Source organism: Mizuhopecten yessoensis, unplaced genomic scaffold (assembly GCF_002113885.1).
Source record: "Mizuhopecten yessoensis strain PY_sf001 unplaced genomic scaffold, ASM211388v2 scaffold4599, whole genome shotgun sequence".
NCBI lineage: Eukaryota > Metazoa > Mollusca > Bivalvia > Pectinida > Pectinidae > Mizuhopecten > Mizuhopecten yessoensis.
This window is the reverse complement of record NW_018405627.1, coordinates 344,912-357,702: the sequence shown is the minus strand read 5'-3', so window position 1 is coordinate 357,702 and position 12,791 is coordinate 344,912. Positions and strand designations below refer to the sequence as shown.

At 38.6% G+C, this 12,791-nt stretch overlaps 1 protein-coding gene across 4 annotated transcripts in view; it reads left to right on the top strand.

Moving 5' to 3' along the window:
• LOC110449370 (prolow-density lipoprotein receptor-related protein 1-like) overlaps positions 1-12,791 on the top strand; it is a 224,157-nt gene that overhangs the window by 183,227 nt on the left and 28,139 nt on the right. For all 4 annotated transcript variants that reach the window (XM_021496199.1, XM_021496197.1, XM_021496198.1 and 1 more), the window contains 11 exons: positions 488-613; positions 1,472-1,591; positions 2,459-2,707; positions 3,209-3,325; positions 3,545-3,664; positions 7,361-7,474; positions 8,868-8,984; positions 9,750-9,863; positions 10,653-10,790; positions 11,813-11,938; positions 12,446-12,589. In XM_021496199.1, coding sequence (XP_021351874.1) covers positions 488-613; positions 1,472-1,591; positions 2,459-2,707; positions 3,209-3,325; positions 3,545-3,664; positions 7,361-7,474; positions 8,868-8,984; positions 9,750-9,863; positions 10,653-10,790; positions 11,813-11,938; positions 12,446-12,589 — 1,485 coding nt within the window. The remainder of the gene's footprint in view (positions 1-487; positions 614-1,471; positions 1,592-2,458; positions 2,708-3,208; positions 3,326-3,544; positions 3,665-7,360; positions 7,475-8,867; positions 8,985-9,749; positions 9,864-10,652; positions 10,791-11,812; positions 11,939-12,445; positions 12,590-12,791) is intronic.

The following is a 12,791-nucleotide window of genomic DNA, read 5'->3' as shown; positions in this document are numbered from 1 at the left end:
CAGTATAGTTTTCATTAAGAGCAGCCAAGTTCAGCATCTCCCGGTCATGGATTCTTTAAATAGAATTCCCTAGACCGGCCATGGTCATCTCTTCTCACTATAATGCTAAAATGTAAAAATGGCCTCTCACTTACCACAAACATTGTTCAAGGTCCCTTTTTCTTAGCAAGATTTCCGTCGATTGATTGCCAAACCTCTAATAATGCCATTTACCTTATTTTGAGCTCTTTCCTACTATGAAGCTTCGTTAAAATGAAATCTCGGTGGATTAATGTAGAAGTGATATGTTAGAGTGAATTAACAGATACCGATCGTGACTAAAAGGATGGAGGAAGTTTGGAAATGTTGCTGTAAATGTCATATAGATCCAACATAACGGAGCAAATACACTTGTATTTTACCCGTTGTTGAAACAGTCATCAGTACAACCTTAAAACCCTGAACAATTTTAGCCTAGATTTTTGCTTATCCCCTCTTGTGTTAACAGCGCCCTACAGGTGTAGTCGCCCAGGGTTGTTCCGATGTAAAAACTCGCCAACCGAGTGTATCCCACCGGTAGACATCTGTGACGGCAAACCGCAATGTTCTGATGCGTCTGACGAACAAGAGTGTGGTGAGTATTGATATAATCATTTATCATGTGACTCTAAAATTAAACGTGAATTGGCGTAATCATTTAATGTAACATGAAAGTATCTCTTATTGTGATCTATGTATAACAGAATCCCTTAGAAAAATTCTTGTGTGTGGAAATGTTTGCATTAATTAATTGTGACTCTTTAAATTCTCAAAATGCACACTTGCTAATAAGTTGCTATTCTTGAGGGAGATGATTTTTTTCAGTTATTTCAGACCTTTTGAAATCATCAATGTTCATGCAGAAATCGTGCTATTTGCTTAATTTCACAAAGATGAATATTTTTAGCAATTTGGCTGATAACAGGTTTTTATTGTTTTTGTTTTAGAATAAATGCATAGAAAGTTTAAGCTTGATTAATAGGTTGTATTCAATATGTTTTGTTTACAATACTAATACCAGATATGTCAAATAGGGCTTATTATTATAAGTGCTTTATATATATTTAGCCAGTTCCATTTTAATCATCACATCCTGGTTTCCCTGCACACATTTTTTTAAAGTTGGCTTGTATTAAAAGAATAATTACACTCATCTCTATAGTTTTAGTCTGCTGGATAACCGTACTATACTTGGCAGTGAAGCGGACGTACAAGCACTCACTCACTCACTCACTCACTCACTCACTCACTCACATGCACACTCACTCACACACTCAATCAATCAATCAATCAACTCTAGCTAAACAATGATTAATTAATACCTAATAATCTTAAAACCCCAAAAATTCATCAAGGTTGAATTTTGTTTTTTCATGTTAACACAAATGTGTTAGTGATACATGCAGTATATTTCCTCATCCTCACTGATGTCGATATTCTTGTGTATATACAGACAAGTTCCACTGCCTGGCCGGGTTTAGGAAGTGTCCTGATGACGATGTTTGTGTCGAGGAATCAAAGTTCTGTAACGGGATACTTGACTGTCCCTCCAAGATTGATGAACAGAATTGTAGTAAGTGATCAAATTAAATGTCAATAAGAATCAATCGTTTTTAATTAACACCAGGTTGTATAGATTGATACTCCTTTCCTCCACTAACACAGATACACAGATGTGTTCTAACAAAATACAAAATTATAACGTGTAATTTAAAGATACATGATTTTAAATTGTAATTGTATAGCATGGCTCATAGCCAAATTTTTGCTTGAAATATTTTCGTGGTTGATTTTGCCAATGTTCATCTATTTCGTACTCAAATTATTAATTAATAGTAATCCATTCCTCTAAAACTGTTATAATTTAACTTGTTAATTATTGAATTGACATATTTTTGAATTGTTACATATCACCCTGTAAATCAGAGTATTTTCAGATATTAAGTTCTTACCCTGCAATATCATTTTTTAAATTCATTATTCAACATATGCAGTATGTACAGATGTTTTTTTGGTGAAATATAATTGGAGTTATTTCCCCCTTTCATATTTATTTGTTTGAATGTTATTTGTGCGTTTTCGGAGGCACTGTAGTCAAGTGGTATGACGGCCGGACAAGTGACCGAAAGGTTGGGGGTTCGAGTCACGGCACTGCATTGTATCTTTGAACAAGATACTTTACTCCCCTTGTTCCAGTCTACTCAGCTGTAAATGAGTATGTGGTTGGGCAGTGCTAGAATTGTTGAATGCTAGCTGTGAGCACCTAAATGGCAGCACTGGCTGTATCAGCTCCCCAGAGAGAAATATTGGCTGGATGCAAAGGCCCTATAACCACAGATAATGATTTGTGAACCGCTTTGAGACGGCCTACAAGCTGGGCTGTGATAAAGCGGTACATAAGAACCTCTGTTTGAATTAATTTGAGTTATCTTCCTTTCAGCTTACAGTCAGTGCGAGGCTAACCAGTTCCAGTGTTCCAACAAACGCTGCGTTCCGTACGTCTGGAGGTGTGATTCAGACAACGACTGCGGTGACGGGTCCGACGAACCTGCAGACTGTCGCAACATGACATGCATGGAGGGATACGTCAAATGTGACACCGGGCGTTGTATCCCGTCCGACTGGCAGTGTGATGGGGACGTGGACTGCGGGCCGGAGGATCACTCCGACGAGGACAACACTAGGTGTAGTAAGTATCCCGATCCCACGACTACATCAGTAGATAAACGTAGCACACACCACTCAATGACAGTGGGAGGTCGGTTTGTGCAGTGGATAACACCCGCGCCTTTCACCAGGGTGGCCTGGGTTCAATTCTCCAATTGGATGTGAAAAGGTCTTTGGTGACCTGCCCAACCATGCGGGTTATCTCCGGGTTTCCTTCCACATTAAGCCCCCCCTACACGCTAACCTCTGGGCCAACAAGAAATACTATTATAAGTTGAAATAATTTGTTTCATAATTGTTATAAAATAAACCAAATTTATTTTTTAATGATTAAAGCAATTTCGAAAAAAGTGAAGATCTTATTAGGTAGAATACATTGTTAAATAAATTCTAGATTGAAAGTTGTGAGGGGGATGGAACTCGGATCCAAACTACCGGAATAGGTGAGATATATCGTAAAATTATGTTACCTCTGCAAAATTTTGACTGAATTTTGTATAAATTTGTCGTTAAATATTTTCAGGGGAAACAACGTGTGACCCAACCTACTTCCAGTGCGATAACAAGCATTGTATCCCGTCACGCTGGAAATGTGACTTTGACAATGACTGTCGTGATGGGTCGGATGAGAAGAATTGTTGTAAGTAATTTATAGTTAGATGTATGAGAGGAAAATATAAAAATGTTGGCCGAAATTTAATATTCGTTATAGTACACAACACCAAAATAACAAAATTTAGGACTTTGCTTTTTAAACAGAACAAATTGAAGCTTGTTCAAATTTTGTAGAAAATGAGTAAAATACACACCAACAATATGCAAATTACTTAATGTTGTTCCTTTGTCTCTGTTGACCCAGCTCACCGCCAGTGTTCACAGCAGGAGTTCAAGTGTAATAACAACAAGTGCATACCACAGAGCTGGAAATGTAACGGAGAGATGAATTGTGAGGACGGAAGTGACGAAGAAGGATGTTCAGGTGGGTTATATACAGTAAGGAAGAGATGAAATGTGAGGACGGAAGTGACGAAGAGGGATGTTTAGGTAGGGTTTCCAGTTAAAAGAGACGAATTGTGAGGACGGAAGTGTCGAAGGATGTTCAGGTAGGTCATATACAGTAACGAAGAGATGAATTGGGAGGACGGAAGTGACGAAGAAGGATGTTTAGGTAGGTCATACACAGTAATGAAGAGATGAATTGTGAGGACGGAAGTGACGAAGAAGGATGTTAAGTTAGGTTATACAGTAAGGAAGAGATGAAATGTGAGGACGGAAGTGACGCAGAAGGATGTTAAGGTAGGTTATACAGTAAGGCAGAGATGAAATGTGAGGACGGAAGTGACGAAGAAGGATGTTCAGGGGGGTTATATACAGTAAGGAAGAGATGAAATGTGAGGACGGAAGTGACGCAGAAGGATGTTAAGGTAGGTTATACAGTAAGGAAGAGATGAAATGTGAGGACGGAAGTGACGAAGAGGGATGTTTAGGTAGGTTTTCCAGTTAAAAGAGACGAATTGTGAGGACGGAAGTGACGAAGGATGTTCAGGTAGGTCATATACAGTAACGAAGAGATGAATTGTGAGGACGGAAGTGACGAAGAGGGATGTTTAGGTGGGTTATACAGTAAGGAGGAGATGAATGGTGAAGACAGAAGGACGAATAAGGATGTTCAGGTAGGTTATACAGTAAGGAAGAGATGAATTGTGAGGACGGAAGGGACGAAGAAGGATGTTTAGGTAGGTCATATACAGTAATGAAGAGATGAATTGTGAGGGCGGAAGTGACGAAGAGGGATGTTCAGGTGGTTTATATACAGTAAGGAATAGATGAATTGTGAGGACGGAAGTGACAAAGAGGGATGTTTAGGTGGGTTATATACAGTAAGGAAGAGATGAAATGTGAGGACGGAAGTGACGAAGGATGTTCAGGTAGGTCATATACAGTAACGGAGAGATGAATTGTGAGGACGGAAGTGACGAAGAGGGATGTTCAGGTGGGTTATATACAGTAAGGAAGAGATGAATTGTGAGGACGGAAGTGACGAAGAAGGATGTTTAGGTAGGTCATACATAGTAATGAAAAGATGAATTGTGATGACAGAAGTGACGAAGAAGGATGTTCAGGTAGGTTATACAGTAACGGAGCGATGAATTGTGAGGACGGAAGTGACGAAGAGGGATGATTAGGTGGGTTATACAGTAAGGAGGAGATGAATGGTGAAGACAGAAGGACAAATAAGGATGTTCAGGTAGGTTATACACAGTAATGAAGAGATGAATTGTGAGGACGGAAGAGACGAAGAAGGATGTTTAGGTAGGTTATACAGTAAGGAAGAGATGAAATGAGAGGACGGAAGAGAAGAAGGATGTTCAGGTAGGTCCTATACAGTAACGAAGAGATGAATTGTGAGGACGGAAGAGACGAAGAAGGATGTTTAGGTAGGTTATAGAGTAAGGAAGAGATGAATTGTGAGGACGGGAGTGATGAAGAAGGATGTTTAGGTAGGTTATACAGTAAGGAAGAGATGAATTGTACGGACGGAAGTGACGATGAAGGATGTTCTGGTAGGTTATACAGTAAGTAGGAGATGAATGGTGAAGACAGAAGGACGAATAAGGATGTTCAGGTAGGTTATACACAGTAATGAAGAGATGCATTGTGAGGACGGAAGTGACGAAGAAGGGTGTTTAGGTTGGTCATATACAGTAAGGAAGAGATGAATTGTGAGGACGGGAGTGATGAAGAAGGATGTTTAGGTAGGTTATACAGTAATGAAGAGATGAATTGTGAGGACGGAAGTGACGAAAAAGGATGTTTAGGTAGGTCATACACAGTAATGGAGAGATGAATTGTGAGGACGGAAGTGATGAAGAAGGATGTTTAGGTAGGTTATACAGTAACGGAGAGATGAAATGTGAGGACGGAAGTGACGAAGAGGGATGTTTAGGTGGGTTATATACAGTAAGGAAGAGATGAATTGTGAGGACGGAAGTGATGAAGAAGGATGTTTAGGTAGGTTATACAGTAAGGAAGAGATGAATTGTACGGACGGAAGTGACGATGAAGGATGTTCTGGTAGGTTATACAGCAAGGAGGAGATGAATGGTGAAGACAGAAGGACGAATAAGGATGTTCAGGGAGGTTATACACAGTAATGAAGAGATGAATTGTGAGGACGGAAGAGACGAAGAAGGATGTTTAGGTAGGTTATAAACAGTAATGAAGAGATGAATTGTGAGGACGGAAGTGATGAAGAAGGATGTTTAGGTAGGTTATACAGTAACGGAGAGATGAATTGTGAGGAAGGAAGTGACGAAGAAGGATGTTCAGGTAGGTTAAACAGTAACGGAGAGATGAATTGTGAGGACGGAAGAGACGAAGAAGGATGTTTAGGTAGGTTATACAGTAAGGAAGAGATGAATTATGAGGACGGAAGTGACGAGGAAGGATGTTTAGGTAGGTCATACACAGTAATGAAGAAATGAATTGTGAGGACGGAAGTGACGAAGAATGATGTTTAGGTAGGTTATACAGTAAGGAAGAGATGAATTGTGAGGACGGGAGTGATGAAGAAGGATGTTTAGGTAGGTTATACAGTAAGGAAGAGATGAATTGTGAGGACGGAAGTGACGATGAAGGATGTTCTGGTAGGTTATACAGTAAGGAGGAGATGAATGGTGAAGACAGAAGGACGAATAAGGATGTTCAGGTAGGTTATACACAGTAATGAAGAGATGAATTGTGAGGACGGAAGTGACGAAGAAGGGTGTTTAGGTTGGTCATATACAGTAAGGAAGAGATGAATTGTGAGGACGGGAGTGATGAAGAAGGATGTTTAGGTAGGTTATACAGTAAGGAAGAGAGGAAATGTGAGGACGGAAGTGACGAAGAAGGGTGTTTAGGTTGGTCATATACAGTAAGGAAGAGATGAATTGTGAGGACGGAAGTGACGAAGAAGGATGTTCAGGTAGGTCATATACAGTAAGGAATAGATGAATTGTGAGGACGGAAGTGACGAAGAAGGATGTTCAGGTAGGTTATACAGTAAGGAAGAGAGGAATTGTGAGGACGGATTGTGAGGACGGAAGTGACGAAGAAGGATGTTCAGGTAGGTCATATACAGTAACGAACCTTTTATTTCCTAGTGCCTTCCCATTGCTTGCCAAACACCTCACCTTTGGTTTTATGTTGAGCGTTTGCCCAGGTGAGGAAGGCAATGGGTTCTGTCCCCAAGTCAGGACATACATATATCAAAGTCCTCAAAAATATTATTCCTTGCTTAACATTCAGCTTTAATGGTGATGGCAACAATTGGTTCACACGGTCAAATGTGACCGGGCAGAAGGCTGTGCTGGGTGCCTTCGGCATGGCATTTCTGTGAAGTAGCACTATAAAGTCGGCATCAGATCCGCGTTATCACAAGGAGGCAAATACACCAACATACCCTGTCTCCAGCACGCATACACACATGCACGCTTACACAAAAAACATGGAGACACGAACACCAACATACCCTGTCTCCAGCACACATACACACATGCACGCTTACACAACAAACATGGAGGCACGTCCTTAAATGACCTCAGCTGTTGATAGGTCGTTAAACAATGTAAAACCTAAACCAAAGCAGGTCTTTATAACAAACTTTTATTATAAACACCATATTCCATTACAGGCCTGGACTGTAATAAGGATGAGTTTAAGTGTGCAGGAATCTGTGTTCCCAATAAGTGGATGTGTGACGAAGATATAGACTGTCCCGACGGTTCAGACGAACGCAACTGTAGCAGTATGTATATACCTCCATTTCTATATTATTAACCACTCCATACCTATGGAACAGCTCCACATCTATCTATTTGCTACATATAAACACACTGTATGAAAAAGAAGCAATATGAAAATGTCAAAATTATTAATAAACTCTGCAATAGTTTAGTTTTCTTCAGTTGAGAAATATGGTTTTAGTGCAAACGTTTACATTATTTTGATTATTTTATGATATTTCGCCTGAATTACGGATAAATGCACTTATGGCAATACACCATATAGTGCCGTTATCAGAGGGCGTATGCTGAATTGGTGTTCCCTTGTTAAATGAAAACCAATTTGGAAGAGAGCCGTCAGAGTGAAATCAGGCTAAGTTAATCAAAGATTTACTAGCTTCTAATTACTGTATCCCTGGAAATTTTTGCCAAAGTTTAACTTTTGCCTCTTGGGCCCTCTGCAGTGACGACAAATTTATCATGACAGTTGAAAAAAAACCTTCATACCATACATAGTAATAATATATTGGGAAGGGCGATAATTTGACTGGCCATATTGATATAATTATCATTCCATATCTATACAGCGAAACCATGTCATACTGCTGCCGTTTGACCTGCGAAATATTGGCATTATAAAGGGAAAAGGCGATAAATTGAGAGAGAAGATCAAAGGAATTGCTAGTAATAAAGGACAGGTAGATCCTGAAATGTATTTGTAGAAAGCGGGGGGGGGGGGCAAAGAAATGAGGGGCATTATATCAAGGTTTTGCTGTTATTGTTATTGATCACTTCATGTATTTTATGGGGGCATGCCCGGTTGCCCTGTAGTGTTATCACAGTGTCCATCTGTCTGTCTGTCTGTCTGTCCATGATTTTGTTTCCGGAGATTGTCTCAGAATCTGAAAGACAAATCTTTCCGAAATTTGACAAAAAGATTCACTATGAAATGACGTGCAATAAAAGTGTTTAAAAATGCAAAGGTCAAGGTCACTGTTACTATAAAGATAGACTGTAGGAGGGTACCGACCTTATCTCAAAATCTAAAAGTGTAATTATGGCAAGGTCACTGTTGCTAAAAATATACTGTGAGGGTATGGTCCTTATCTAGGAAGCAAAAAGGTCTAATCGTTTTGAAAATTTGACATGGTGATACACTTTGATATGCAGATGTGAAATAGGGGTTTAAAAAAGTTTTAAAGGGTTATGGTCAAGGTTACTGTTACTTAAAATAGAATAGGGGGGTGGGGTGGGGGGTATGTATACTGTCATGCATATGGCAGGCCCTTGCTAACCTTATAGTGTTCTAGTTTATATAGAAAAGATATTATCCATGGTCCACTTTTATTAGTATTGAATAATAAAGTCATGAAAAGCACATTAGTCCACCTGACAGATTTTTGTTGGTTTCCTCAGGTTCGTGTCTAGAGGGTAAATTCCTGTGTGAAAACAAAGAATGTATACCCGAACTGTGGCAATGTGACGGTGACAACGATTGCGGAGATAACTCTGACGAAATTACGAACATGTGTAGTAAGTATATAAACACCAAGGCAATTATAGATACACATTTCCTGTCCGTGTATTTCATCTATAAATAAGGAAGCATATATTTGTAGTCATCTCACCTGCCAAAAGTATAAATAAGTTCATGCCATGATGCAGCATCTTTCGTCTACCATTTTTTCCTGCAGTGCCTTTCACCTGTCTGTTTGTCCAGCATCAACAGAAAGCATATTACCAAACATTTTGTTAGGAAGAAATCACATTCAAGTTCAAAGTTATTTTGTTGAAGTCTTCTGTGTTTATTAATGTTGAAAAACTATTCAAATAAATTAAAAAGTATTTTTACCTACCAGCTGCCCTATTGTTGTTAAGGCATGTTTGTAGAAATACAGGTATTATTTATAGGCCCAATGATATGAAGAATGCCTATCTAAATAAATTTGATCTTTGCCTTCTAATCAAAGGTCACAGATGTGAAATGTATAGAAGGTGAGCGATACAGGCCTATTGAGTCTCTTGTTTAGTTCGTCCATCTTTGATACTCTGTTATCATTTTGTTTTTATATGTTATTCAATAATTTTATATCAATTTTGATGAATATTTGCATCTTACTTTAGTGAAATTTTGTGATTCGTCTATGAATTGCAGACTTCGTTGCATGTAGTTATCATATTTACAATAAAATTTAGATAATTAATTTTCATATCCATTGTTTCGCTTGTCAACTGTGATGTTAAAATATTTTTTTTATTGACATTCTTTACCATTATTATTTATTTTTTGTCTTTCAGTGAATCACCAGTGTCCTTTGGGCAGATTCCGTTGTAAAAATCATTTATGTCTGGCCAAGTCCAAACACTGTGACGGGATTGACCAGTGCGGAGATAAAAGCGACGAGGAAAATTGTGAGTTATTTTTTGAGAAGGAATAATTAAACTTTCTGGATCACATCATAGGGATTTTGTGAAATTTGAACATACCTTATTTAAATATGATAATTTATTCAATTATTTTCTGTTCAAATTATTCATGATATATATACTGGTGTATTTTCTAAATGTTACTCTGTGACATTTTGTATTTAACTGTACCTACTACTAAATCACATCACAGATTTTTTCTTTGAAATTAAGTAAGGGGAGATAATTCATGACATTTCTTTTGATACTGGATGATTACCTGTGTGTACATGTGTGTACTCCTGGCCATGGCATCCTCACTGTAATGTTTCCATAGTCATCTTGCACTCTGTGCCAGTCAGCTGTTACCATAAGTAATAAGACAAACAGAGATGTAATAAGTGCCCACGCCCTTATATTAGCAACCCTCCTCTATTTTTGCACTTACTGAAATGATTCAAATGCCCCCTTTTCCCAAACATTGCCATTCATTCTTGCTCTTTCCTGTAGATAAAGCAATATACACTTTAGACAGACAGTAAAGTCTCACAGTCTGACAAGACTATTTTCTATAGTGTTTTAGAAAAGAATTTAAGAGAGCACAATTTTCCATTGGAATTTTCCATTGGAATGTGTCTTATGATTATGTTGCCTCTGAAGAAACATTTGAACTCTTCCAATTCAAAGGTTGGAATAGTTCATTATGAATCTTCAGGGGTTAATGAGTTGACAAAACCCCATTCAGCTCATTATGGCGAATACAATATATGTCACACTTCTTACGATTGGTTACAGGTTACTATGACACTATATGTCATGGGCGGAGTTACAGGTGTGCTAAGAACGACAGGTGTATCCCCATACACCAGGTGTGTGATGGTCAGTACAACTGTCTCGACCATTCTGACGAGAAATCGGACTTCTGTAAACCAGGTATGTCATAACCCTGTACCACTGCCATAGACGGTAACTATCCATTAATTGGATAAAGCTTTTTCGGAATTACTTGTATATTGTGGGACTTCTATGAGAAATTGATAGGGATGAAATCAATCACTGTATGAACAACAGTGATCTGAGTGTAAGATTACAACAGCACCTGGTCAGGATTCCAAGTCTGGACCTCAGATCATGATACTGTTGCTCAAACTGACCGAAATACACAGTCAATATATAGTTGGTATAGCACTTGAGTTATACCCAAATGGAAATTAACCTTTTCACCCCTATGTAACTTTAGTCAACTCTACCATTCATTGATCTGGATGAGTCCATTATGGTCCACAGTGGTGAAAGGGTTAACGGGTGTTTTTTGCCTGCAGTGGGATAGGGATCTTTAACACTAATCATCATCCCCTTAAAAAAGTTGCCAGATAGTAATTGATAACCGAATTAATGGTGGCTGAATAATGGGACAACCAGTTTAATGGAGGCCAGGTATTCATTGATGGCAGTAATATAATTGAGACTTAAGATAAGTGGTGGATAGAAAATGGGGCAACCTGGTGATTGGTGGTCAGTGGAATGGCCCATGATCATAAGTGGAATAACAGATGATAGGAAGTGGAATGACACATGATAGGAAGTGGAATGACACATGCTAGGAAGTGGAATGACACATGATAGGAAGTGGAATGACACATGCTAGGAGTGGAATGGCACATGATAGAAAGTGGAATGACACATGCTAGGAGTGGAATGACACATGATAGGAAGTGGAATGACACATGCTAGAAGTGGAATGACACATGATATGAAGTGGAATGACACATGATAGGAAGTGGAATGACACATGTTTTATGTGGAATGACATATGATAGGAAGTGGAATGACACATGTTTTAAGATGAATGACATATGATAGGAAGTGGAATGACACATGTTTTAAGTTGAATCACATATGACCTTAAGATTTTATTTAACAGCAACTTTTAATGGGGTTTTACAAATTTACAGAGAACATCAAGCCGACATGTGGGAGGAATGCCTGCCAGCAAACCTGCGTCAATATCACAGGTGTGGGGTACAAGTGTTCCTGTAAGAGGGGCTACAAACTCACTGACGACGGATTCTCTTGTAAAGGTAGGTCATACATATCTGACAGTTAATTAGGAGATCAAATTATTCCGTATCAAAATTAATGGTCAATGCCTTAAAGAAAATGTCAAAATCAAATATGCATAGCAAAAAATATAATTAACTTCGACTTTGATAGTACCCAGATTATGCAGTTACCTTATGTTAAATGCTACTGTAAGTATTTATAACACCTGCAGTTTACATAAAGGTTATCTCCCTTACAAATTATTTAAAATAGCACTATATCTTTATAACTCAAAACTACCGGAGTTATCAAAATAATATATTTCATAATTAATTGTAATCAAGTAATTATTTGAGTCATAATTCTAAGTATAGAACTCTTTTTAAAGGAGGTAAATGTCACAGCTAATTGGACATATATCTTTAAATCATTCACCCCTGAAATTTTAAAATGCACTATTCCATCCTTTGAATTGGAAGAGTTCAAATGTGTCTTCAGGGTTGAATGAGTTAAGAAAATCACTATATTGATATACTAAATTACAGCTGTGGACCTGTGTAAGCTTTGGGGTACGTGTTCTCAGAGCTGTAAACTCGACCCTAACAATCCAACGACAAACTGTTCCTGTGATGACGGCTACACCATGTGGACTGACAATGTCTCACACCGCCCCACATGTCATGCTGAAGGTAAGTCATCTCTGTTTGTCTCTGTCCCACATGTCATGCTGTAGGTAAGTCATCTCTGTTTGTCTCGTGAAGGGAAGGCCAGTGACCTGTGGGTTCCTCTCGAGGTAAGTCATCTCTGTTTGTCTCGTGAAGGGAAGGCCAGTGACCTGTGGGTTCCTCTCGAGGTAAGTCATCTCTGTTTGTCTCGTGAAGGGAAGGCCAG